The following is a 26,983-nucleotide window of genomic DNA, read 5'->3' as shown; positions in this document are numbered from 1 at the left end:
AGCTGAACAATGGACTGACCACCCCAGAGCCCAGACCTCAACACTGCTGAATGTGTCTAGGATTACTTTCATCCTGAAAAACAGACAATGCAACCAACATCTACGTGGCCCCTCCCAGTCCATGTGCGTTTGTTTTGGTTTCCTAGTCCGGCCCCTTGTTTTGATTACTCCGCCCCTGATTGTCTCCACCTGTGTTTCCACCTGTCCCTTGTTTACCCTTATGTATTTAAGCCCTGTGTTTTCCCCTGTCTGGTAACTGGTCTTTGTTTGAACTGTTTGGATGTTTGATCGTGCTGATTGTTTATTGTTTGATTCTGGTTTGTCTGTTATATGTGCCCCTCGATCAATCTGTGTTGGCTCTATGACCCTGGACCGTTTAGACTATGACCCTGGATTTGCCCTTAATAAAAGTCGCTTATTTTATATGCCTCCGCCTCCTCGCTTCCCCACGTTACACTACGATTGAACTTTGGAGGTGTGGAAAAATATCTCTGCTGATTTCTTTAGATTTCTTTGAAGAAGTGAAAGCGAGTGAATGGAAACTGTAATCAAGGCAAATACTGGACACAATATATTCTAAAAACGTAGATTTTTATATATAAGCCCTATTCAAGCTGGATTACTTTTACCAGAGATGTTCTGTAATGTCATCTGTGTGTGATTTCACTGGTGATTGGTATGAGATAAAGAATGTGTGTAATTTCACCAAATTACCCAAAACAGCCTGGATCGAAACGCAGACTTTCTCGTCGGTGTTATAGAGGAGGTGCCACACTCCAGATCAGTAACATGCTTGCGAGGTTCAAGAAAAGGGACACAAGACAAGAGAGGAGACTTTTTATTTGTAGATTGATGATCATTGTCATGAAATTGAGGATTAAGGAAATTGGGTGATATCAAGCTCAATTTCAGCAGTTAGTCTTATCCTCATCGCAAACAAGGCACTGTTTTCTCTTTCCCAGTTTGTTGCTACATTACTGTGATATTGATTCTAACAGGACTGCTGTTACTAAAGGAGCTTCATGTTCAGCAAATTATAGAATATAATTTACTCAGGAATTACTCCTTAGCAGACACGTAGAAACTACAAACTTTGCAGATTTGCACTGGATTAAAATCATGGATCTCGTTGGTAACCACTAAAATTAAAGAAGCTCCCCAAGTTCAACTAAGCCAGCTCCAACTAGGGCTTTAGTTTGTTGAGGGTTTTTGTGCAATTTTCAGTTAAATATATGTCTTCTGCTTTTTCCTTGATGCTGAATGTATGAGTAACTTGTACTTACTGGCTGATTTGACTGGATTTCAATTAAAAGTGCAGCAGAAATGGTTTCATTGTCTTGTTAAATGGTTTTATATATTTTTTAACATTTATAACATTAAACAATTTGGAAAGTTAGGGTAATTTTGTTGGTCCTGTAGGTTATTTCTGGTTTCCTCTGGCTTTCTAGAGGAAAAAATGTCCATAACATATATGAAAACAAATACATATGCATACATATGCATACATACACACACACACACACACACACACACACACACACTCAGAATGGACAAGAATGCACATTCATTCACACATACACACACTCAGATCCGTGTGAGCAACTTCAAAGCCGGGCAGCTGCTGGGACAGACCTTTGTGAATATATTTGCTGGCCACTGCTGGATCATCCCTCAGGCTACACTGACCATCGCACACACTCTGATAACAAGGGTGAAAGAGAGAGACGAGAAGAAAGAAAATATGAGACAAAACACAGGAAGACATAAAATAAAGGTGAGGGTAAGAGCGCAATTTCAAGGGGTCCAAGCACCAAAACGTGCGGAACCTCTACTGTTTTTAATAAGGATGCATTGAAAATCTTTGATACAAAATGGCCCAAAGCGGTACTTTCAATTTTTTGGCCGAAATAAAATTATGGCTCAGACTTTGATCAAAATCAAAGATTATGATTAAAAAAAGATTTAAAAAGATTAACAGCAAAGTCTCAAAATATATCACTTTACATATAACTTTACTGGTCATGCCAATGAGAAATAGAGTTAAAGTTAAAATTTGAAATTAAAAACGCTGTTTATGTCCTTTAATTTCTTGCACCAGCCACCATAGATGCGTTCAAACAGTCTGAGCAGCAGTGGATCAACAGTGAAAATGTCAGCTATGTGGAACTATTAAGCAGGTTCTGTGACGGACATTAGACAAGAGCTTTCTAATCTCTGTTCATGCCAAGCATCAAGAGGAGGTACAACACCTAAGAATGTCTACATTGAAGCTTTGCTGCTTGAAAACATCATATCCCACTTGGATACAGCAGATAAGTACGTTGAAGTACAGCACTTTAATTAGTAAAGGTGTATATTTCTTGGAGGGCAAAATGCTTTACTTGTTTTGTTGTGTGTAAAAGTTTGCTTTTGCAAGTACATCATCATATCTGCAGCAAACTGTGAAAATAAAATAAAATAATAGTCTACATGGATTATGTGTGTGTGTAATATATATGTATATATAATATATATATACAACCCATGTAATAATCCATACACACACACACACACACACACACATACATAATTTAAAAATGCCTGCTGGCCTTTACATTGTGCGTAAATTTCATCATGAATGGAGCAAAAACATTTTATTAACCCAGCATTTGTTTTTTTGGATCATACACATACAAGAAATATAGCTCTTCAACACAATAACTTTAAATAAAATTTATTTATATGGACATGATCCACACATTTGAAAGCAATAAATTCAAGTTGACAAATTTTTTTGGCCAAGAATTCTCATTTAGGTGTTTTAGTACCTTTTAATGTGTAACATTTATTCCTAAGGGATAAATTATACAGCAGGCGTCTTGCAGGCGTCCATTTCTGATTGCTGTCTCTACAAATGCTGATAGTGGCCGAACTCGGCGCTGACTTGGCGAGCCGTTCTTGTTCTCGAGGTGAAATCCTGCCATTTGCGGAGCCGCGAGCAGGCTAGATGAACTGTAGCACCAAGGTGTCATTTCACACAAGCCCAATATTTAGCTTCCACCTGTGTGTGTCTGGCAATGACGCAAGCACACACACACACACACACACACATTTCTGAGTGTGAGAGAGAAACTCGGACATAAATTAAAAAGTGAAGTGAATGAGTGAGAACCTGAGGGAGAAATGAAACAAGGGAGCAGGAGAATAATACATAAGCATGAGTGTGTGGTACACCCGTCTGTGTGTGTGTGTGTGTGTGTGTGCGTGTGTGTGCGTGTGTGTGTGTGTGCACAGGTAATGATACCAGCAGGGACTGAATACAGAACAGTCATGCAAATATGAGCATGTGTGTGTGCATGTGTGTGTGTGTGTGTGTGTGTGTGTGTGTGTGTAGTATCTGAATCACGTGGGTCAGTGCTGGTCCACTGATATTTTCTCAAAAGTTAAAACTAGGTTACAGCTGCTTACTGTGGACAAACAGGCAGACAAACAAAGAGGTGAAGAAATAAAGTAAGAATTAACAACACATTTTATTTATACTTTTACCTTTTAATTTTTTTTCATTCTGATATACAACATCCAGGCCTGGGAGGGTCACTGATTTATTTAAAATAAAGACACTGTGTGGATACATTTATCATTCATCAAGGTAAAACCTAAGTAAATGTTCCCTCAAAGGTACCACAGTGGTTTTAACATCCAATTGTGTACCTGAAATAAGTTTCACCCAATGAAAAAGTTCGCATTTGTACCTTTTCACGACCAAATGTTTTAAAACAGAGCAATAAAATAAAAGCCTGGAGACAAGACGGGGTGTGTGGAGTCAATACAACTTATATACAAATATAATTTACCCTTGAGGGTCCCAGCCCAGTGACAAGAGTGGTAGTGCCCCAGTGACAGTTTCATACCTTTTTTCTCAGATTGCCACAGAGATTATTAATTGCCTGTCACATGTAAGATAATCTGAAGGATTTCTATATTAAAGCAAAGTAATCAGATTACCAGTGGGGAACCTGCAGGGCCTTCTAGGCCTTCAGAGAGGTCTTATAATTTCTAGGGACTAAAAAAAGTACATGACTGTGATTATTAGTTCATTTTCATTCAATACATGCTTGTATTTTAACTGCAAGTAATACAGCGTCACTCTTGTTTTGAATGGAAACAAAAGGGTCGATTTTTCCAAAAATGTTTGAAATGCTGAGCAGAATTGTCTTTCTCCATGGTATATAGGTAAATATAGCAAACTTCCTATTAGTTAGGACTTCAGGAGCTGAAGAGAAGGACCTACGCATTAACATGCAAGTATTGTTAGCAACAAGCTGGCTAACGTTAGTGATATGAGTGATAACTTTAACATACACTATGTATACACCTTCTCGAATGAACTTTATGGTCAGTGTTATTGTTTAAAGATGTTGACATTTATTTTGTCTTTTTTTATTTCAGTTCAGGAACCCTCAGAGCATGAAGGCCTTCTAATCATTTCTTTGATGTAAAATGTGTGTAAATTTTTCGTTCATTTTTATTTAATAGAATCATCATACTTTTAAATGCTCCATGTATTGTAGTAATATGCTAATTGTTTTTGGTTGGAAATATAAGGGTTAAATTCCTAAAAGGCCTGACAAAAACGTATCCATTCAGGTTATTCTTCTTTATGTTATCTAGGTAGATACAGCTAAGCGAGCTCCGCCATGGGTTAGGGCTTCAATAGCTGAACAGAAGGCCTAACATGTCAGATTAACCCCACCATAATTACCAATGGACAGTGGAATCAACCAATCTATTTTGATTTACAATAACTGGGACCAGTTTTGTGAAAAAATGTGACTCTAGGCCAGGGGCCAGCAACACATGGCTCTGAAGCAGCATGCAACTATTTTACTTCCCTGTTGCAGCTCCTAATCATCCTTTGCTGTAAAATAAAGCTCTACTGATTGTTCTAACACAGTTTTAATAATAAACGGTCTTAAACGCTGGAGGAAATGTGGCGTATATCTGCTAATTCACCAACCATTAAACCTGTAGGTTGGCGCCAGACTGTTGGTCACCATAGCCACGCAGACATCAATCTCAACTAGCTAGTAGCTAACGAAATGGCAAAGAGAAAGATTTACAACAAATATCCGTAATTTGAAGATGAACAGACTTATTTGTGTTTATAAACACAAACGCTGGTTTCCTTATATGTTTAATTTGCAAACAAAAAAACTGTCAAACACTAAAAAGCTGAAGTTGCTTCTTGTTTGCCAACTTTTCGTTCAAATTTCCTGTTAAAGCTTAAAAGGTACAACAGTTACATTCTGGCGCCTTAGGCACCATTGAAGGTGGAATGGGAAAATTCAAACAAGAAGCTGGTGAATGATAAACTGACATCAGCCTCATTAAAAGTGGAATATTGAGAGACATTTTACAAGAAACTATTCTGCTTTTGTGGGAAAGTTTCCTGCTGGAGATGTGAGAAGCGGCTGTAGCTGAGCTAAAGCTTAAAACAGAGCAAAGTAAGTCTGCATTTTCATTTCTATTATATTTTTAGCCTTTACTAGTACATTAGCACATACTGATACATATTTACAGCCAAGATGGTAAAATGGGCATAAAATGTTGTGGCTGGCAAAAATGGCTTTAAACATTTCGGTTGTGACCCCTGAACTAGGCCCTCTGGAAGACTGAACACATGTGAAGTCTAATTAGGTTTCAGTCAGTTGTGACGGATAATACTGGCAGTCCTATATCAAGGCTTTTTACTGTCGCTGCTACATACAAGATAAAAATGTGTGTTACAAGATTCAGATAAAACATATGGAATGTCTTTTACTAGCTTCTGTGCTTATTCTGGAATGTCCAAAAAAATGTTCTTCTGAATTGCCGATAGATTAGTGCTAACATAACACTATAATCCCATATGAAGGATTTAGTGCTATCGCCGAGGTGCTGTTTCCCCCGTTTTTGACAATGGGTTTACATTCGTGGCCTGGATTGAAGGCCTGGCTCTAACAGTCTCAGTTCGCCTCTAATTTAATTATACAAATTTAGAAAAGACAAGTAATACAAAAGAAAGTGAAGGTAATCAGATTACATTAACATACTGTAGTAATCCTTTGGATTAGGCTACAGATTACACTTTTTAACAGGTGACCATTAGTGTGTACCCAAAAAAAACATTTGTTTACATATGTTTAACTTAATAAATCACATTGCAATACTAGGACATCACATGAAAACAGACTGATTGTCAGCCACATTGTCCTTTAGAGAGGAGGCCTACGATGGTTTCCTATATTTGCATTATAACGGCTTTGAGGTCTTTCTGAATCATTCCTCATTGGAAAATGTGCCAAAGGCTTCACGTTTCTGCATTGTCTTAGATCTTATTTTCATTTTTCTTCACAATACATGCCTCACAATAGGGACATCTCAGCATATACATGACTCTCGTGGTCATACACAATACTTTTTCTTTCTTTTTTTTACTCTGCGCAGTATAAGGGTAATCATAGCAGTGAGATGTACACTGGTAACTGCGGCAGTGGCTGTGCAGTCTGAGTTGATGCTGATATCAGTCCAGAATGTGAACAAACCAGATTCTGAACTTGCTTTAAAAGCCATGGCTTGATCATTATAATGGTACTCCGTCCATTTGTAGAGCATGTCAACATAATTGATATGTTCAATACATTCGCGTCTACACTTTCCAAACTATCTATGTTTATGCTAATGGGGGAAAGAATTGGTACCGTGGGTTGTGATGAATGTTTTCTTTACGCAAAATGGATTTTTTTTCCAATAATGGCCAAAAACATTCCATTTTTGGCAATTAGTGGAAATATGAACTGAATAACACACAGACACACACATACACACAAACACACTCACGCAATGCCTTCCCATTGCCAATTATCAGTGTTAGCAAGTAATGGAATGCATGTCATCTGGATTACATAATCTGATCACAGGAACCATTTCCTCTTCCATTTCCATTTTTAGGATTATAATTTAATAATTACATGTTTCATTAAGTGACACCAATAAATCAGTCTATAAATTCTTAATGTTATGATTTAGCGCATAAACTCTGTAACAGCTGGTCCTGTATGACTGGTGGTTACACTTTGGGTACCCTGGTCAGACTATGTTTGGTTTATTTTCTTTCCTACACACATCTTCACCTTTTAAGGAATAATTCCCCTTCATTTGCTGAACTTAACATATGGAAAAGATAAATAAATCACGAAACCTGGCCTGTTATGTTACATGTTAATGTTATGGCACATTTTATATTTTGTATGTATTTTTTTCTAATATGTTAATCTCAGCAAATAAACAGGAATAGTGCACTAGAATTTGCAGATAACTGCCATACTTAAGTGTGTTGACTGTAGAGAATGTGTTCACTTATGTTCACTTAGAAAATCAAAATATTCAATTTAACTGGGGCATTCAAAGTCAGCATATGGCTGTGTGTGTATTTTTGGGATCAAGAAGAAAGGAGGGATAATGGAGCTGTATCTTTATATGGTTCATACACCGTGAAAGATCACACACGCACACACATCTTCTAACCCACTTCTCCTTCTGGGTCGCGGAGGGTGCTGGAGCCTATCCCAGCTGTCATCAGGCGGAAGGCAGGATACACTCTGGACAGGTCGCCAGTCCATCGCAGGGCAGACAGACAGACACATTCACTCACACCTAGGGGCAATTTAGCACGTCCAGTTGGCCTGACTGCATGTCTTTGGACTGTGGGGGGAAACCGGAGTACCCGGAGGAAACCCACGCAGACACGGGGAGAACATGCAAACTCCACACAGAAAGGATCCTGGTCGCCCAGCTGGGGAATCGAACCCAGGCAACTTCATGAAAGATACCAATTACTGCCAGTTATCAGGGAACAATGCATATGAAACTAAATGTGTATGGATACCATAGGTCGTTCATCAGTTTGATGTGAAATGTGTCATTCTAGAGAGGCTCACTCAGATTTTCTTTACAGTGGTGGTGATAGGAACCAGATGTCTGAAGACGTTACGCTCTCTAAAGGTCCTTCAAGTGAAACCATTACATGAAATTGTTATGTATATGCTGCCTGGTATCTAAGACATTGTTTTACCATAGTTTTGAGATGAGGTTTTGGCCTAAAAGACAATTTTTTAAATCCATTTCGTGGAGAGATACAAGGAATGAGTGCTAAAACAAAGAAAACATGTTTTCAGATTTACCACTATTTTACTACTACCAACATTAAAACTAAGAAAACTCTTATTTTGGGTAGTAGATGAAAGGGCTATATCTGAGTAAACAATGAGAACCCCTGGTTTCTATCACCACTGTAGAGAAATCAGAGCTGGCACGTATCTGTACACTGTTTCCAAATGTTTTGCAAATGTTCTGAAATTTCATCAGAAAAAACGCGACTTAAGTCGAGTTTCGATCCTTCACTATAGTTATGTAAAGAGACTGATGACGTAGGCCACCAACTTTTTAATGACTGTTTGCAGCCCACCTAATGAGGGCTGAAATCTTTGCGTCACCCCAACAATGTCTACCTTGCATCTGGGAACTCAAACACACCAGAAAATTCTGGAAGCACGTTTTGCAGAGCCATTTTTTAAACGAGCTTAAGCGACCTTCGAGGAGCTTTGCGCCACGATCGGACCACCTGTAGGGCCAATCATTTATCACTTACGGCTTGATACGTCACCGTTTATTGAAAAACCCTTTTCCATTGCTCTTCCTTACATTTCAGCTCTAGCGATATTCCAACTTTTCCACCTCGTTCGGGTGATATTTGGGTGGTTTTTTTTTCACATTTTTTCCATTTTTTCTCAATTCATAAAAATCACAGAAAATGGTGGACAGAAAAAACATTTCCCAACAAACCGCTCTGAATGACTTTGTTTACATCTCGATCACTGAATTATGCAGAACGCAGAAAAAAACGGAATCCCCGTTGAATATGTTTTCGCATATTGAATACGATATTGCACTTGTTTCCAATTTGTTCATCAGCTTAATCAGTTTTGTTGTGCGAATGACAAATATGTAAATATTACCAAATACAGAGGCTACAGATGCTTTGGGTATCTGTTGTGAAATGTAGGTGCTGGATTAGCTGTGATAAACACAACAGCAGCAGCGCTCACATTGGTATTGTTTGAGGAAACAATACACACGAGTTTACCTGCTGGAGTGCATTTCCAATGTCCCACACGTCCAGATGCATGCACACACATACTCGGCAGCCTCTTTTTGAGTGAAAACACACTCCTACAGATGGTAGAAGGCGCTCACAATTTGCACACACACACACACACACACACACAGACACAGGGGGAGTGGTGCCCTAATGAGGCCCTGAGAGACCCGGCCAGCCTGTCAGTCAAACTCAGCACCACGCTGACATGAGGCTGACAACAGCAATGAGATATTTACTGCATTCACACAGACACACATACTTAAGGAAGATCGATGTTTTAGGCAAATATATGCCGTATGTGAAAGACAGCACTTAAAGCTATAATAATCCACACAGGGACAGCTGGAATGGAGACAAGGAGCTGTAGAGGGAGAGAAAATGTATAGCGAATGCTCGATCTGCATGATGTTCAGTATTACAGTAATAATAGTTTTATAGTTTTAAAGTGAGATACCCAGTATTATGGTACTGGTATAGTATTTGGGTGGGGGGTCGAGGCGGGAGGGGGGCATGTCCTTGTCGGACATCAAATATCATTAAATATTGCTAGTTTAAAAACCTAAAGCCAAAATAGATTGTCGTTTTGTGCAGTTAAAGTCAGTAACGACAAAGAAACGCTAACACACCCTGGAATTATTTTCGACACCTCTTTACCGCAGCATGACTGTTTGTTGACTTATATCATAGCAGTTATTAATAATCCTATTTCTGCTTAATTATCATCATGTTTATAGCAACATGCACAGCAGACGAGGAATTTATTGTTTGCTGTCCAGTGTTGACCAGAGGAGGATGGGTTCCCCTTTTGAGTCTGGGTTCCTCTCAAGGTCTCTTCCTCTTGCTTTTAGGGAATTGCCGCTGTTGCCACTGGCGATGCTTAAAAGCTGCTTTGCGACACCGCCTGTTGCAAAAAAGTGTTAAATTAATTTTACACTTTGACTTGACTTAAACTGTAGTGACACAATAGAAAGAAAAATGGCTATATTCTATAATTCTATAGTCTCTACTGTTTAGGTATGATATTCGTGTTTGTTTTTGTTTGTTAATCCTGACATATCAAGCATATCAAAACGTCAAGTATAATTGTAGGCGAACCCCATCAAACACCCCGCCCCTCAGACCTAATTTGCACCTCTGCACACTCGTTCATAAACTTATATACAAACATACACCAGTTAGTTCTGGTGACGTGTTTTACTTGTGCCATTATTTGTGATATTTTTCACAATAACTATCATTACACTGAGCACCAGTTGCTAAGCAACAATTCGCTTTACTCTGTGGCTAACCTTCACTAATTTCCTTCAGCACATACAAAAACAGACATTTGGACACATTAGATACCTTTAATGAGTTCACATCTGACCTGGTCAGACTCTGAAAAAGATTGTGTTGTGCTTCATGCTGCGGTTACATGTTGGCGGTAAGTGTTTGACAGCAAACTGGTTATTCTATTGTTTTTAATGGAGCGGTGATGGAAAATTCCTCCAGTTCAGTTTTCCCCAATTTTTCCCACGACACCATCAGGCCCACGACAACAACCAAAAACGTTGCGGCCCACAAAAGTATTTTAATTTTCTATTAATATTAGCCTGTTTCACAATGCGCTGCACTACAGCGCCCATCATGCACTGCAACTTAATGTACAATCCGACTCTCCTACCCCAACACAACAACAGTCTATGGGACAGCGGGTACACCTCAATTCTACTAAATTCCACACCTGTCATTTCACCAAACACAGTAGCTGCATTTCAGCTGTAGTTCAGCCAATATAAACACCTAACATCAGCTCAGAAACTGAGCCCTAGTCTTTATGAACTTGCAGTAAATAAATGAGGCCAGGTGTCCAGTTCAAGCAGATACATAGGTTTAAAAGACAGAGCACCTGTGAACATTTAAATTTCGAACATTTCAAGTATTCATGTAATATTTCAAGGTCTACTACAAGTGTTTATGTATTACTGGTGAGGGTTGTTGTGTATTTTGAATCAACAAAATGTGCAGCTTGGGTTATAACAAAATTTTGATTAATAATGAAAGAAAAACATTTTTCTGTGGCCCACAGATATGATGGGATTTTTTAAAACCTCTTTAGTGGTTGAGTTCGACACCCCTGAGCTAGATGTTAATGTTCCAGAAGCAGCGAAGGCTCCAGGTGTGGGATGAACATCAACATTGGCAAAAACACACTATTAGAAACATTAACGTGTGTTTAAAACACTTACTGGATGAAGCAGTGGCTAACACCATCACCACACACACAAGCAGAGATGGCAAGAATGCTATCACCATGGAAATGTTTACATGCTGGTGTCGGCTGTGTAACATTGCCAATTTTGCTGCGAGGCGAGGAGTGACGGTTTCTGAAGGCCGATATTAAACACAGTGTGCGGCCTGTTTGGAATTGGTCTCCAGGCTTTCTCCACAGGGGTGGTGAAAAATTGTTTATCATGTGCGGTGAGCATCCTGACCAATCGCAGACGTTCCTGAGGAGTTCCTGGGGTGTTTGGATGAATCAAAGCATTCAAACAATTCAAGAAATGTCAGTCATTCAGGTTTAGTAATATAGGCCATTGATTAGCAACAGACAATGTCAATTACAGAAAAAAATGGATGCATAGTTGACTCTGTAACCGCTTTTCCCACCCAAATCCTAAATCCTGGAACATTACTGGGTTACTTTTGCCGGGAATGTCAAGCTTTGTGTCACTTGCGCACACAGCTCTTACGGTAGTTTACCGGAATGCACACGTTCATACTTGCCATGCAAGTCCAGGTAAACAGGACGGGATGTCTTCAGCATGAAAGGTCAACAGCTTCTTCATTTCTGAATCATGTGTAAATACTCCCTGCTACATTCTTCTCTCTGAAAACTGACAACTCAACTGTCAAAACAAAAGTGATTATCTGTTAATGATGCTGCGATAGGTTAACGTAGCATGCAGGGTAGATTTCTGCTGCTTTTCTGCAGAATGATGGACATCATGAAACAAACAAAACTAAATGAAAACATTCAATTGTAAAAGCAAAAGTACTGAAGAAATGTTCCACTTTGTTGACTGTAAAATAGACATCTTTTATTTCCCAGTTACGGAAACTGGGATTACCACCCCGGCTGACCCTAAAATTCAGTCCCAAAAAAGAATCAATTCCTCGATTCCTTGTATTCTGGAACAGACAGTGGACACTAAAGTTTTGGACTCAATTTGACGCAATGACATTCAGGTTTGCCCCCCATGTGGTGTTAGATATTCTGTCACTGTCTAGACAGACTATATGAAAACTACATCCTTAACATCCTACACAATTCACTCATTAATAGACCAGCTGTATATTACCTTAGATACAATGGACAGTTAAAAGTAAACTGTACGATTTGATTGATTTTGGCACTTTTTACAATTTGTACCAAAAATTTGGCTTACAGTTAAACAACACTGCCAAAAATATTGACACAAGAGAATCAGGTACAGCTTAGCCAGTGCCCCTACAGTCAGCTAAGCTAATGTAGCCTAGTGTTAGCCCTCCAAATTCTCAAATATAATTAATTTTGTACTGTTTATTTTGGCCAGATGACCTTCTCTATACCTTGGATTGTGGAATCAAGACTATTGTGTGATATCAACTCCATCAGTTCCCATCAAGTGGAACTGAAATCAGGGTCAACTCCAAAATATCTAGAATTGGCCCTACTTTTGTTTAATTACTGTACAATTCTGTTTTAAAGTGTATCTACAACTCTAAATCATCGGTTCTCAAACTGGGGGAGATGGCAGTGGCACCTACTATCCTTTAAGGGGGCCATAGTTTCACAACTGCCACTCAAAAAATGTATATAACTTTTTATTCTGACAAAATGCAATACACTACAGGAAGCATAGGGGGCGATGTGGCTTCATCATACCATAAACAGAGAACTTGCTTGCCTCAACTTTGCACAGAAAGTATAGAGGTTTGATGAGTCAGCTCATTGAATGTTAGTGAATAAATTAACCAATGCATTTTAATAGACTGAATAAGGCACATTATATAATCATATTGTCACTAATGTAACAAAACCTTGTAACTTTAAAGAAGTTGAAAAAATCTATGAGTCAATTTATCACGATGTACTTGCTGTCAGACGTTTTGGTGTTACAGCCATGAGATGCTACTTTGTCTGCAGTGTGCAGTCCTAGTCAACACCATTAGCTACGAAGCTAAAGCTACAAAAATGTCCCCGCAGTTTTCCCTCCCATTTTAGGAAATGAAGTGTCTACCTTTGACACATAAACCTGGCGTGTATACGGCTGAACTCAATGCGCTCATAATGAGCCGTAGACACTCTGAATCCCCCCCGGATCTGAGCTGAGAGAAGCAAGCTCCTCTAAAAGCTAATGACCCATACAGAGTAATCACCTCAAACAAACACTTCATCAGCACGGAGCGCGAGAGAGAGGGAGAGGTAGAGAGAGGAAGGGCGAGAGAAAGGTGCTCAGACATGTTCGCTAAGCGGCGCAGACTTGTGGGAGAGAGCATTTGTGTGAATACACACACTGAGACGCACAGCGAGACAGACACACAGTAATTTGTAACACCGTAACTCTAAACTTGAGCGGTTGTTGTTGCATTCTTCTCCAGGGTGGGTTCGGCCTATCCCCCACTTTAGCCTGGAAAAGCCAGAACAATGCTGGGGGAGATTACTGCCTCAATCATCTCCACTCCACCACCAACTTCTTCTCATAACATGTAGCCCAGGGCACATGAGGCTGGTATTAGGACAATGCTAAGGCTAAGCATTCGTGGAAATTAAACAGCGTACACAGGCCCAGTAGCAGGCTGAGGTGGGCGGTATCTACTCAAGTTCGCTCAGTTACATGTACCTAATGGTGAATTCAGTGAAGTCACTCCAACTGTTAAATGTGAAGTGGTTCACTGTAGAGAAACGTCCAGTCTCAGATTTCTTTACAGTGGTGTCGATAGGAACCACAATGTCTACAACAGAAATACAGCCATTTTACTTACTATTACAATGACCAGTCATCCACCATGTGTCTTCTGAAGTGGTGGATGAAGTACACAAATCATGTACTTGAGTTAAAGTCACCCAAGGTAAAATATTATTACTCCAGTAAAAGTAGAAGTACTTCCTTTAGACCTTCACCTGAGTAAAAGTACAAAAGTATTTGCCTTCAAATGTACTTAAGTATCAAAGTACTGAAAGAGTAATTATGGCTCTGATGTCCTTTTATCATTTTTATAACAAGACTTCATGACCTCGTTTTAGGTGAAAACACTCCAGTGTCTCTCTTGGTAAACCAGTCTTTTAGTAGAATGCCATTAATTAGTGACGCTGACGTCTATTAAAATGATCATAAGAACAAAACACTGAATTTGCATTAGGCAGAACCGAGTGGCTCTGAAATCACTTTTTGCGAACAAGCAAAGTTTAAGTTGAATAAAAACTGGCTTTAGACTCAGGATCACAGATGAGCTCCTTTACTATGTTGATCTGTAGGCGTCTGTTCATAAACATAAACCAGCCCAAACTCATTTACTATAAAATGAAATGGTGTTTGTAGAAATTCAGAAAAAAGCCACGTCAGTCTCGACTGCATATGTGGACATATTTCTATATTGAGCTCTATTTACACAAAGTTAGGTTAGTTCATCATTTATGTTGAACAGACTCTCCCAAAGTTTTACGCTGCTGCGCTGACGTTGAACCGCGTGCTGCACTGGGTCGGTATGACCAACAGGTCAAAACCAGCTCTAAACAAAGTGACCGCTGGGCCCTGATTGGTGCTCTGGCTTTGCGCTTCTTTCGTTTTGACATGTTACGTTTTTATACACACAGAAACCAAAAGGAATGACAGATTTCTCAAAATGTAGGAGGAAAAAGTCGGATATTAGACTCTGAAATGTAGTGAAGTGAAAGGAAAAAGCGCCCAAAATGGAAAAACATCAGTAAAGTACAGATACATAAAAAAAAACTACTTAAGACCAGTAACAAATTACATTTACTTTATTACTGTCCACCACTGGTCGTCTACAAGATTTCTTTGGGGCCTATATTGCTTTACAACGCTCTGCATGTCCCCTCTCTGCCTTTGGACTTTAAAAACATGCTTTTCTCAAAACTCATAAAAATTATCTCAAAACTCATAAAAACAATGTCTCTGACATCAGGCAGAACATTCATCACCATTTTATATAATAACGTTCTGTGAGGGAGCTTTTAAACTCTTCAGACATCTGATTCCTATCACTGCTGGTAAACAATTGTGACTCAGTTTCTTTAGAAGAGAGCATTTCATGTGGAACCACTCTGAATGACTTTTTGTACACCGTAACCATTTAATAACGCCAAAATATTGAAAAAACCTAAGGAATTTTTTGATGCCAACAGTGTCCCATATCACTGCTGAGGTGTCAAACCTTTGTGTTGCCAAAATGGTCAGATTATAGGAGAAGAAAACATATAAAAATGAAAAACAAACAATAAAACAAAAAGTTTAAAGGAACTAGATTTTACACCAAGCCACTTTGGTCCATTTCTATTGGTCAGTTTGTCGTGAAATGTTCCAAACTGCCATTTAACTGCTGAACTTCTCTTAACTAACAATAACGTCATGTATATTCAGTATAGAGATACAATAGATATAGTATAGAGTTACAATGTTTTTACCCCTCATTGCATCACAGGTCTTACTTTGGATAGGCACTTTGGCAAAAATGCTTCAATAATGATGATCATTAGGCAGAAATCAGACGGATTATGAAGAACTGTTGTTGTCTAAGTTAATAAATAATCAGCGTCCAGGTCAGTTCTTCTTTCTTTTTGACATTACTAACCATTACTAACTGTAACTGAACAAAACAACAACATACAGTCTGTTTTGGTTTCAATGAGAGTTTAAAATGTATGGGAACAGTTGACCGTGGTATAATAATTGATATCAGATATGACACCATCAACACCATCTCAGCCGAGGCAGTGGAGCATGGAAGAAGCAGAAGGAAAGTTTAAGAAGAGAGGGAAAAAACTTCAAATTACTTGGAAGCTTTACCGAAAAAAAGAGAAAAAAACAAAAGGTGCCCCTCCAAAAAAAAAAAAAAAAAAAAAAAACAAGCAAAAAAACCCTAACAAAGAAACAAATAAATAAAAGTTTTAATGAAAAAAAAGAGCAGAAAAAAGAAAGAGTGAAAAAAGTTCACTAAACAAACTTTCAAAAGTTTGAAAACGACAATTCTGCTTGTAAAATGAAGGCAGACCAGGTCAGCGCATCTTTCTTTTACACATTACTGACTACAACTATACGAAACCCTCATCTACCGTCTGTTTTGGTTTCCATTAGAGTTTATTATGTATGGGAACAGTTGACAGTGGTGTGATCATTTATACCAGGCAGCTGTTTCGCAACTGTTTACTTAACTGTTTTTACCCCACAACCCTCAGAGCCTGCACTGCTTTACTGCTGATCACCCCTCTTCGTTTTCAGCTTTCGCAATTTATTTTACACCAAAAGGATCCAGAAAAGAAAAGAAGGGAGAGTAACAGACTCCTGTTTCTGGGCTAACAGATGCTGGACGTTTGTACTTCAGTCATTATTTCACTGAAGGAAGTCCACTCCTCTGTGAGCAGATGAGCCGAGCGAATGGAGCTGGACATCAATAAATCAGGCAGAGTGCAGAGCAGTTATGGAGGGTAGAGTGCGTGTGGCCCTCTAGGTGCTTCTCAGTGGGAGGTTTCGAGGATCACGCTGCTTTCAGAGGATTCCGTCACCCAGTATGAGTAAAGCCTTCACTAACAAACCTGCTTATCCGTCCTGCAGCACCACCTTAGCACTGGACGTGCACGCACAACACACACACACACACACACACACACACACACAGCTCCGACCTGCAATTACTTCAGCACCGTGTCATTACAGACTTATACAGCATGCTATTATCACACCCTTATAGACAGGCCAGAGGGAGGGAAGGGGTGAGAACGAGAGCCGCAGCTCTCACAAGAGGTCTTTCAGGCAGGACTTCTGAAGTCATGCAGTCCAACTTTTTGGGATTATTGTGGTAATTAATAACCCGTCTAATGTAATGAACAGCACTCGGTTCTGCAATGGACACCGAGAGCCATAAATGGGCCACTACAGCCGGTATAAGCATAAAATAGGGTGGTGTGCGGGTTGGGGGGTGGGGGGGGGGTGTCTGGCCTTCTTCATAGATGGTCATGCCCTAGTTGTTCTTTTGTGCTGTGTGGGTAGGTGGGGTGGGGTGGGGTAGGGTGGGGTGATTGGGGGGGGGGGGGGTTTGCGACGTGACACGTGAAGCAACTGTCTGGGAAAGCATGACATCATCAATCTCAGCCAAAGCAGTGGAGCGTGAAAGAACGAGAAGAAGAAGTTTAAGAAGAGAGGGAAAAACGTAAACTTGGTTAGAAGCATTACAACAAAAAAAGAGAGAGAGAAAGAGAAAGAGAGAGAGAGAGAGAGAGAGAGAGAGAGAAAGAAAAAGAAAAAAAAGAAAAAATCTTGGCACCACCCTTCCAAAAAATTGGCAAAAATAAATAAATAAATAAAGAATATGTATAAGAAAATGAAAAACGAAGTTGGCATTTTTTTGTGACCAAAACGGTTTTAAAAAAATAAAAAAAGAAAGAAAACGTTAAAAAACGCAATATAAAAAAAATTAAAACATTTTTCAAACTTTTGAAAACTTTTATTTTCCTGACGCTGCGCTAAAGCGCGCTAACCGTGTGCCGTCCCGCTGCACGGCCCCGCCCCCTTCTCTTGTACCTGCGCTGGTCTGAGCTCTCTGACTGTGGGGGTCCTGCCGTGGGGGGCTGTTTCCCTCGCCCTGTGCCTTTAAGCCGCCTCGCGCTCGCGCGCTCTCTCTCTTTCTCTCTCTCTCTCCCTCTCTGCGCTGTGTCCGCGCGCTCCGAGCTCAGAGTGTCGTTTTACAGCGCGAGAGCGAGAGCTCGAGCTCCTCCTCCTCCTCCTCTCCGCGCGCCGCGTTCTAAACGAGCCCGCTGGCCGCGCGAGCCCGAGCTCCCGCCACTCCGGCAGCGCGAGCACCGTGTTCAGCTCCGGGTTCTACGCTCAGCCCCCCTCCCCCCTCCTCCTCCTCCTCCTCCTCCTCCTGCTGCTGCTGCGGCTCCTCGGCCAACGGACGATCAACTGAAGTCCTACAAAAACACGGTTATTTTTGTCGCCTTTTGAGCCACTTCCCGACTTTAAAAGTCATGTCGTGCCCACGGATTGGAGAGAAGAGATGATTTTATTTCCCAAGTAGCCGTTTTTCTACGTTTTGTGTTCTTTTTTTAAACTGCAAAAGTCTTTTTTGGGGAGAAAGAAAGAGTGAAGGGACGACACGACGTGACCGTTGCAACTTTGGCTAACGTAAGTCTCCGGCTTCCCCGCAGCCGCAGAAGGAAGGAAAACAAGTTAGAAGTGTTAACTTGCTCCTTTTTCTGCTTCTTTCGGACACGATATCGCCCCGAACTGCAAAGTGTGGATTATAGAAAGTGGATTTGAAGAAGAAACGCTTTCGAAGTTGGGCTTGGACTTGTTTTTTCCCCTCTTTTTTCGGTTTTTCGGTGTGCTCCCGTCGCTTTGTTCTCCTCAGATTTACCAGTCAACGTTAGCTAGCAGCTCGAGCACACGGCCAAGTTTGCTGCAAGTCCCACGACTCTTTTTTTGAGACATTTGGAGACATTTAGATTTTTTTTCCAGGACCCATTTGAAGCGAAATAACGTTTACACACACTCAAGTGGGTCGTTCGTCATTGTAGTCATGGACAGCGCGGATTTGTCTCCGTTTGCCGAGGATTATTTCTGAAACCGTGGGAAGTGGTTGTTGTCACAACTTCGTGCTCTCGATGCTCTTTGAGAACTGAGCGGACTGTTTATATCTGTGAAAAGTCGTTAGGCTAACGTTACAGTTGGCTTCGCGATCCCGTGTTGGTGGTGTTGAAGCGAGGATAACGTTTGCACCTTTTATTAGTCGGGGGAAAATAATAATAATAATAAAAAAACCTAAACTGTTAAACATGCCCCAGCTAAACGGAGGCGGCGGGGATGACTTGGGGGCGAACGATGAAATGATTTCGTTCAAAGACGAAGGAGAACAGGAGGAGAAAATCTCCGAAAACGTGTCTGCCGAGAGGGACCTGGACGACGTGAAGTCTTCTTTAGTAAACGAGTCAGAAAACAACAGCAGCTCCTCCGATTCTGAGGTGAGTTGCTCCTTTCAACAGGTTGCACTGTTGTCACTGGGGCTTGAAGGGGGATTTCACCATTATTTTCAAAATTTCTGCATAACTAGAGTGGTTGAGATGCGAACAGTCACCCGGAGTGGTTTGGTGTGAAATGCCTCATTGTAGAGACTCTGATTTCTTTATAGTGGTGGTGATAGGAACCAGAGGTCACCATGTCTACAGCACCAATATAGGTTAGCTATTTCATTTACTGTCCAAACCTACCAGTGAACCTACACGAGTTTTGTTTTTCTATATAATGTTAGTGATGGTAAAAGAAATTAGTGTGAAAAATACGTTTTCTTTATGGAGTATTATGCTATACAACGCCCTGCCTGTCCCTCTGCACCATGAAATGATTAAAATACATTTCAAGCCAAAACTTTATTAAAAAAAAGCTTTCCTAAGACAACAGGCCGCATGTTCATAACCAGTTCATATAATAACTTTATGAGCATTTAGAGGTGGACGTCTGGTTCCTATCATCTCCACTGTAAACAATCCTCACTGTAATTTTCTCTGAAAGGAAGCATTTCACACCAGACCACTGTGAATGACTCTGTTTACATCTTTCATCTTCAATTATGTTGATTTATTTTGATTTTTTTTTTATCTCTGGTGTTCCCCTTTAATCTGTTGCTGTGTCTTTTATGGAAATGAATTGTTTGTGTTTACTCTCATTTTATGCCGTGCTTTTCGTGTTTGGACCCACCAGCAAACAGAGAGACGCCCTCAGCCCAGACCTGACACTGAAAGTTATGAGAAAGCCCGAGAGTATTTTAGTGAAGGTGGGAATCTCTGCTTCATATATGTACTAGGTGAACTCTCACTTCCACAGTTGTGCTAGTATTTCGAGCCCTAATCTCACCCTTTCTCGTTTCTCCTCCAAAGCTTTGAGAAGACAGCAAGATGGAGGCTTTTTTAAGAGCCCCCACTATCCAGGCTATCCGTTTCTAATGATCCCGGATCTCGCCAGCCCTTATTTATCCAACGGCGCCTTGTCTCCCAGCGCCAGGACGGTGAGTAGCCCTCAACATACAACACAAGTTTATTCACAACGCCGCAAAGGACGCACTGAGTTACAGCACTTTTAATGGCCCGTGTTACTGTGGCAGGACGAACACTGCCATATTTCCTTCAAGTGGCCAAAACAAGGAGTATCTCTGAAGTTCTTTTGTTCGTCTGGGGTTGAGAAAAGTTGAGGCCAAACTGCTTTTTCTTGTCCTAGCTCAGCCTCTGTGAGACGAGGAACAAATGGCACAGTGTGTTTCTCGTCTTGTGTAGAGTGAAGTTTAAGTCTGTGTAGTTGAAAAGATTTACATGGTCTGAAATGGCAAAAATATTGAGCCAGATAGATTACACATACGAGCATGTGTGTACATGCAAACGCATAGACATGCATGTGTTGAGTGATCTCATCTTGTGGCCTGTGGCTCCAAGGTGGGCGCACAGTCTTATCATTAAGTTGCGATTTCTCTGTATGACTTGTGATGTTTTCTTCACATACGCTTTTGTAGTGTTCACAGCAGTATGCCTTTGAATGTATTTCAAGTTTGTATAGTATTTGTGAGACCTAGGTGTCATGACTGTTTTTTTCATTTAGTAAGATGATACCCTTAATAATTTTGTTAGCTCTGGGGGGAAAACCTGTTTAAACAATTCATAGGTGCATGTGATTTAGTCAGGCCGCTTGTTATGGTCCATGACATTTGTAGGTCAGCGTTTTTAGTTATAGCTGCATACTTTATCTAAAAACAGTTTAGTGATTCCTTCATGGTCCTTGCTCCTCTGGTGTCATTCTTTGTCCAAATATGTCTTTTGCCTGGTTGTCATCTTTGTGTTTGTCTGTGAAATGCTTGGCTAATGGAACAAATACCCAGTGAATTCAGCTCTGCGCTGCCCAGCGTTTGTCTGTAATTAAGCGTTTTGAGTTTGCTTGTTTTGCCTGAGTGAAAATTAGATTAGTATGGCTAAGGGAATGGAATGGTGGGGGGATGTCGCACTGAAAGTCCATCAGGGTGTGCTTTGTTTTTTCTCGGAGGCGTCTCTTTCTGGATGCCTGCAAAAAACTTGAGGGCCGCTGAAGCTGACGTGCCCGTTCTGGCCCTTCTGATTTTTGTTCTGCTGAGTTTCTGCTCTGGGAAAAAGTTGACTGGCCTTTTAGCCTGCGCAGTGGCTCCTTTCAGCTCCGTTTGCAAAGGACTCAGCAGGCATTCATGTCCGCTTTGGCCGAGCTGGTGTACGTCAGCACTGTTAAAAAGAGAACGAGAGAAAGAAAGTTTGGGGTCTCCACAAACTGAGGCGAAAAGCTTTTTCGTTCAACTTTTTTCCTTTCTTTTCTTTTTTTCCCCCCCTTTTTCTTTACCTAAACTGTGAAACATCTCCTCTAAATCTCTGGGTTACACCACTATTGTTTATTCCAACCCACAAATCCCTCTCCTTGCCCTGAATCCCAATGCGATTTGATTGGAACCAGCCAAGCATTTGACTGAAAAGCAGCAACCCCCCCCCCTCCCTTCCAGCCCCCTTCCCTAACTTTTTCTCCCGTTTTTCTTCACTCCCCCGTCTCCTCCCTCCTCCTTGCGTGCTCTACCTCCTTTCCCAGTCCCCTCTATTCAATTACTGAGGCGTTAGGCCAGCATTGTTATTCAGAGGGGGTGCTTGATGGCTTCATTGGGGATCTCCATAGGCCCTCATTAGCGTAATGGCCGCTCCTTACGCTTTTGGTGCATACCATTGCGGGGATCTTCTTTTGTTTCTCAGCCTATACAACTTTTTTTTTAAAGACAGACTTGGCTTAAATTATCTTTAACAGCGTGCCTGCAAGCCTCTCTCCTCCCCTGTTGTTCTGCCTCCACTATTTCCATATGTTAATCCCTTTTGCATTTGCGTTCTGTAGTTTAACTTGGACTTGTGAAAAAGGTTTTGCGTTTCTTTATTATTTTGCAAAGTTCTCGGATAAGATTTGACATGTTTGAGAAGTTGTGCTCAATTTTAAGCAAGGTATTTGTGTCAGTCTGAGCTCGTGAATACAGAAGAGCTCTGTTCTTACAAGCGTAATGCGCATTAAAGAGGCAGAGGCTAATATGGGCTTACTTGCAAACATTAAGATGGTGTCATTTTGGGTCAGGATTAGAAAGACGTTCTCCTTCTTTTCATTAAGTTTCACTGATTGGAGAAAGTAGCAGGCCTTTTTTCCCCCCTTCACTGTAAATGACCCCCTGTGCAAATCCACATGGCTGTACTTAGGAGATGAATATAGTCTCATCTTTTTCATTGTTCTGTTCTGAAAAGGAGGCAGCATCGCTGTCTAGTTTTAATTCTTCTCGTAATTCCATGGCGTATCACAGTTCGTCGGAGTTCGTAACCTTTTCTGCACTTGTGACACAGTTTTCAAGTTTTATCGAGCAGATAATCATAGAGTGAGATGTCCCAGAGTTTCTTGTACTTAAACTTATCAGATTTAGCCCTGTGTATAAAGTAAGGGGAGGTGTGTCTGTATCAAGGGGGCCATTGAGGCAGATGAGCTTAGTCTGTCAATCAACACCTTCCGTTTGAGCTGTGACTGAGATGCTGACTGGCTGGCATTCTTTAGATATTTGCACACTAATCTTAAGCTGCCCCTCGGACCAACACAGCCACAGCTGTCAAAATCCCGTCAGGACTTTTCCAAACAAACCCTCGAGGAGGCTGTAAGAATCTCAATTATCTGCTTTTTTTACTCAAATTTGAGCTGCTGACTTTTGAAACAAACCTACAAACACAGCCTACACTGTGTTTGCCTATTTGCCCAAAAGATAAGCCTTAGTCTGTGCTTTTTTTCCAGCTGGAATGCGAGTTACTGCGTTTATGCCATTCTGAAAGATTGCTCTAGGAGATGTCAGGAATAGATTTTTGATAGTGGACAGGTAGAGGTTTTCACCGGAGTCTGAGGTTTTTTTGCTACGGTGAGGCTTTATGAAAGGCAGTGTTTATATGAGGTGGGTTTTTGTAGACTTTTTGAGGGCAGTGTGTAGGCAGCACAAATATCAATGAAAGCCACAGAGAGATATGAGGAGAAGGCTGTGAAACACAATATTACATCTGTTTCAAGTTCTCAGGCTAGCAAAGCAATACTAAGAGAAATCCATTCTCTGTTCGCGGTGCAGTCGCTTGAGCTCTGTTTTCCGTTTAATGCTAAAAGTTGCAGGCGTCATATAGTTTTTCGGCTTATCGAATGCCAATGAAGCTTAATTTTTCTCCACGTCATGAAAATCCAAGCTAGACCAATCCCTGAAATACAGTGCTTTGTGGAACAAAAGGGGGAAAAAAGTTGAAATTGCTGCAGAGAATCTGAGTTTAGAATACCTGTGGGAGTTTGAGCAGGAATGTAAATATTATTGGTGCTAAAGAAAAGACCATTATTACCCTCTCGCTTCTCGTCATGCCAGCCCGTGAGTTGTTTTAGAAGGGTTTATTGTTTGCACAAGACTGGAAACATAAGGGTGCTTTGGGATGCTTTAAAGACAATAAGTATGTGTATGCAGGTGTGCATGTGTGGAAATATAACCGCTCTTGGAGCCTGTAGGTCCTTCTTATGGCTTTTTGTAAACTTAAGGGAAAGAGGAATATAAATTGTGCCTATTTAGGGAGGTTTTTTTTATGCAATGTGCTTTCTGGCATTATTGTCAAATTTCACTTTTTTTCCCTCCCATTGCATTGCTAAAGCTTCTCCTCCATCTTCTTCATATGTCTCTGTAGGAGACGTATTCTTTAAGGATGAATGATCTCTTTTAATGCAAGTTGAACTTGAGGGATTCAGGCTGAAGCTCACATCTTTCGCTCAATTTCTTAACGTCAAGCAAGTGGTCCCAATACACATCAGGTCTAAAGCAACGATTCATTTTCACTGGTTAATTCAACAGTATAACTCCAGACCTATTGATAAAAGACCCAATGATGGGAGAATACTTGTACAGCTCTTTGTTACCGTCTTTTCTATTTCACCAATTCAATAGCAGGTTTACGATGTGGAAGATAAAGATCTGTTCATTGTGACAAAGTTGCAAGTTTTTAGCCTAGATGGTGTTTGTTCCAAGGCTGCTTGTCATGTCAGTAGCCTTCGTACACCAGTAGTATAGTGCAATAGTTGTAGGCTGCCAATCAAAACATTGTAGCCAGAATTATTTGAAATACGGTCCATAAAATCCTGAGAATGTGTAAGAAAAGAGAAAGTGAGGATGTGTAGTTTAAGTGGCATGTGAAAAGAATGTAGAGAAAAAAGTGTGGCAGAAGGGCAGAGCTTGCGTTTTGACAGACTATGGAGCTAGTGCGGACTGAAACATCGATAAGAATAAAGGTGTATCTGTTCTGTCGGACAGAAGACTAAACATTTTTTTTTGTTGTGAATTGGCCTTTAGAAGTGTCCCATTTCAGAGATGGCTCGGTGTAATTCTCTTTCCTTGTTCTTGGTGTTCAGTTCACGGTGGATCGACATTCTTTACGCGCCAGTCTGTACACTCTGTTCTTGAGTGCTAGTTATGAGATTTCTTTGAGTAATATTGTGGAGAAGTACAGATTTATGAAAATTGATTTGGGGCCTGCTTAGAACAGAATTTTCCTAATAAGCCAGTGAGATTTGTGTGTTGGCTGGCTGTTCTCAGACCTGAATTTGAGCTGAAGAGGAGGGCATGGGGGGGTTGAATGATGCAGGTAAGGCATGACTCCAGTAGTCACACAGCTTTCACTCTTATATCTTATTGATAATGGGTGTTTACTAGCCACTGTTTACTCAGCTGTTCACCTGAAGTTGCTTGAATACAGTTTTGTTTATCTTCAGCCTGTTGGATCAGATGCCACAATTTTAGTACAGTGCTGGATCACACAGTGTATATAACTTATTTATCTGGAGGAGCTGCAGTGTCAACGCAGTATGTTGTTTACGGCAATGTCTTCGTTATTTACAACCCAGAAATTAAGTTACCGAGCCTTCTCTCTCCTGGTAAATCCATCAAGTCCTGTTGTTGTCTGTTTCTCAACTCTTTTGCCCCCCCCCCCCTCCTCCATGTCCTCTTGGAGTCACTTGGAGAGGGGGTCTGTTATATAAGTCACCCTCACGGCAGTCCCTGTCTCCTCCCAACTTAGGGTGGGCATGTGTCAATATGTTACTGTTATTGTGATATAAAACAGTTTTATGATGATGTTTGAGTTTATCATGGGTGTTGTCAGTATTTTTGGATCTCTAAGCAACTACATATATCATAAAAGGGCAGATTTAGAGCACATATAGTGAGCCTGTAAACAGTGTATAGTATCTGTATAAATTAAATAGTACTAGATGATTGTCACTCCATTCTTCCTTTCTTATTTGTCATTTATTAATTCCACTTTTCTTTCTTTCTGTTCATTTATAATTTTGTTTTGCAAAAATGACAGCCTGTCTGTATTTCATAGCCTTTTTAAAGCCCTTTTTTAAGTGGCTGCTGGTGCATCTTGTCTTGTGAATCCCAGAAAAACAGAATAATGTGATATGTATTGCATACTCTGAAAACACCAAGTATCGCGAAGTTACAATTCCGTCGTATCGCCCGCCCTTTCTTCTGACTCGTACAAACTCTGAGCCACTGAAGGGAGGTGGCTCGCCAAACCCCAGTAACTGCAGCTTTTGTGTGCTGGCGCCCACACTGGCAAACAAACGCGGCTTGGTGGAAATGCTGGGCGAAGTGTTTAGTCTTGTCTGCGGCGCTGTCCGACTCAGCAGCCACACGGGGGGCAAATCCCTCCGCCCCCGTCATCCCCTCTGCCTTTCTTTTAGTCATCTTCCTCTTCCTCCCTCTTCCTCTTAGCACACTTATTTGTACCACTGTACTTTTGTCACAGTGCTTATTTTAGCCCAGAACATTTCTGTGTGTATTTTTGAATGTGTTTTTTGGCCTCCCTGCACCAGTGAAAATGAAACATGTTATACCTTAAAGAGAAATTTAGGCGGTCTGGAGCTCTGAAGTCCATAAAGAAGAATCTGCTTCAACAAAAGCTCCCCCCACCCCCACGCACACACTTTGTTTTATGTTATCTTTACAGAAAGGCACACAAACTGCCTTCTCATTGTAACTGAGGAAACATGAGGGCAGATAAGTCCAAACGGACAGTCCACATGTTTGCTTTCATTGTAGCTTACACTGTAGCGCTCGGCTCACCTGCCTTATCACCATTTTGGACAGTTACCTGAAGTTTGACCCCTGATGGCAGCAAACTAGAACACCATTGGTCACTTTAGAAGCTGAAGTGTAGGTTTAAAAAAAAAAAAAAAAAATTAAGACTTTTTTTTGTCACTGTGGAGACAAATTCCAAATCAGTAACTTGCAGTAACTGGCTCACAAAGTCGTTTTCTTTGATTATTAACTTTGACCTGCCTAAACTAATATCTTTTATAAATATACACACACACACATGCAGTGGGTGAAGTATGTTTAAAAAAGCTGTCCATCAGAAGTAGACTGGAATGTTTTTGAGGGCCAGGAAGAGCAGGTAGATGATGATGATGATGATGATGATGATGATGATGATGATGATTTCCAGTTAAT

The 26,983-nt window shown here is 40.7% G+C and overlaps 1 protein-coding gene across 2 annotated transcripts in view; it reads left to right on the top strand.

The window, feature by feature from the left end:
* The first annotated feature begins 18,061 nt into the window (after positions 1 to 18,061).
* tcf7l1b (transcription factor 7 like 1b) overlaps positions 18,062 to 26,983 on the top strand; it is a 51,355-nt gene continuing 42,433 nt past the window's right edge. The window contains exons 1-3 of one of the 2 annotated variants that reach the window (XM_037536101.1): positions 18,062 to 19,400; positions 20,137 to 20,209; positions 20,313 to 20,440. In XM_037536101.1, coding sequence (XP_037391998.1) covers positions 19,215 to 19,400; positions 20,137 to 20,209; positions 20,313 to 20,440 — 387 coding nt within the window. In that variant the 5' untranslated portion in view covers positions 18,062 to 19,214. The remainder of the gene's footprint in view (positions 19,401 to 20,136; positions 20,210 to 20,312; positions 20,441 to 26,983) is intronic. The other variant, XM_037536100.1, reaches the window with a different exon arrangement.

Source organism: Pygocentrus nattereri, chromosome 29, assembly GCF_015220715.1.
Source record: "Pygocentrus nattereri isolate fPygNat1 chromosome 29, fPygNat1.pri, whole genome shotgun sequence".
Taxonomy (NCBI): domain Eukaryota; kingdom Metazoa; phylum Chordata; class Actinopteri; order Characiformes; family Serrasalmidae; genus Pygocentrus; species Pygocentrus nattereri.
The sequence above is the reverse complement of the archived record's forward strand: the minus strand, read 5'-3'. Positions and strand labels throughout refer to the sequence as shown.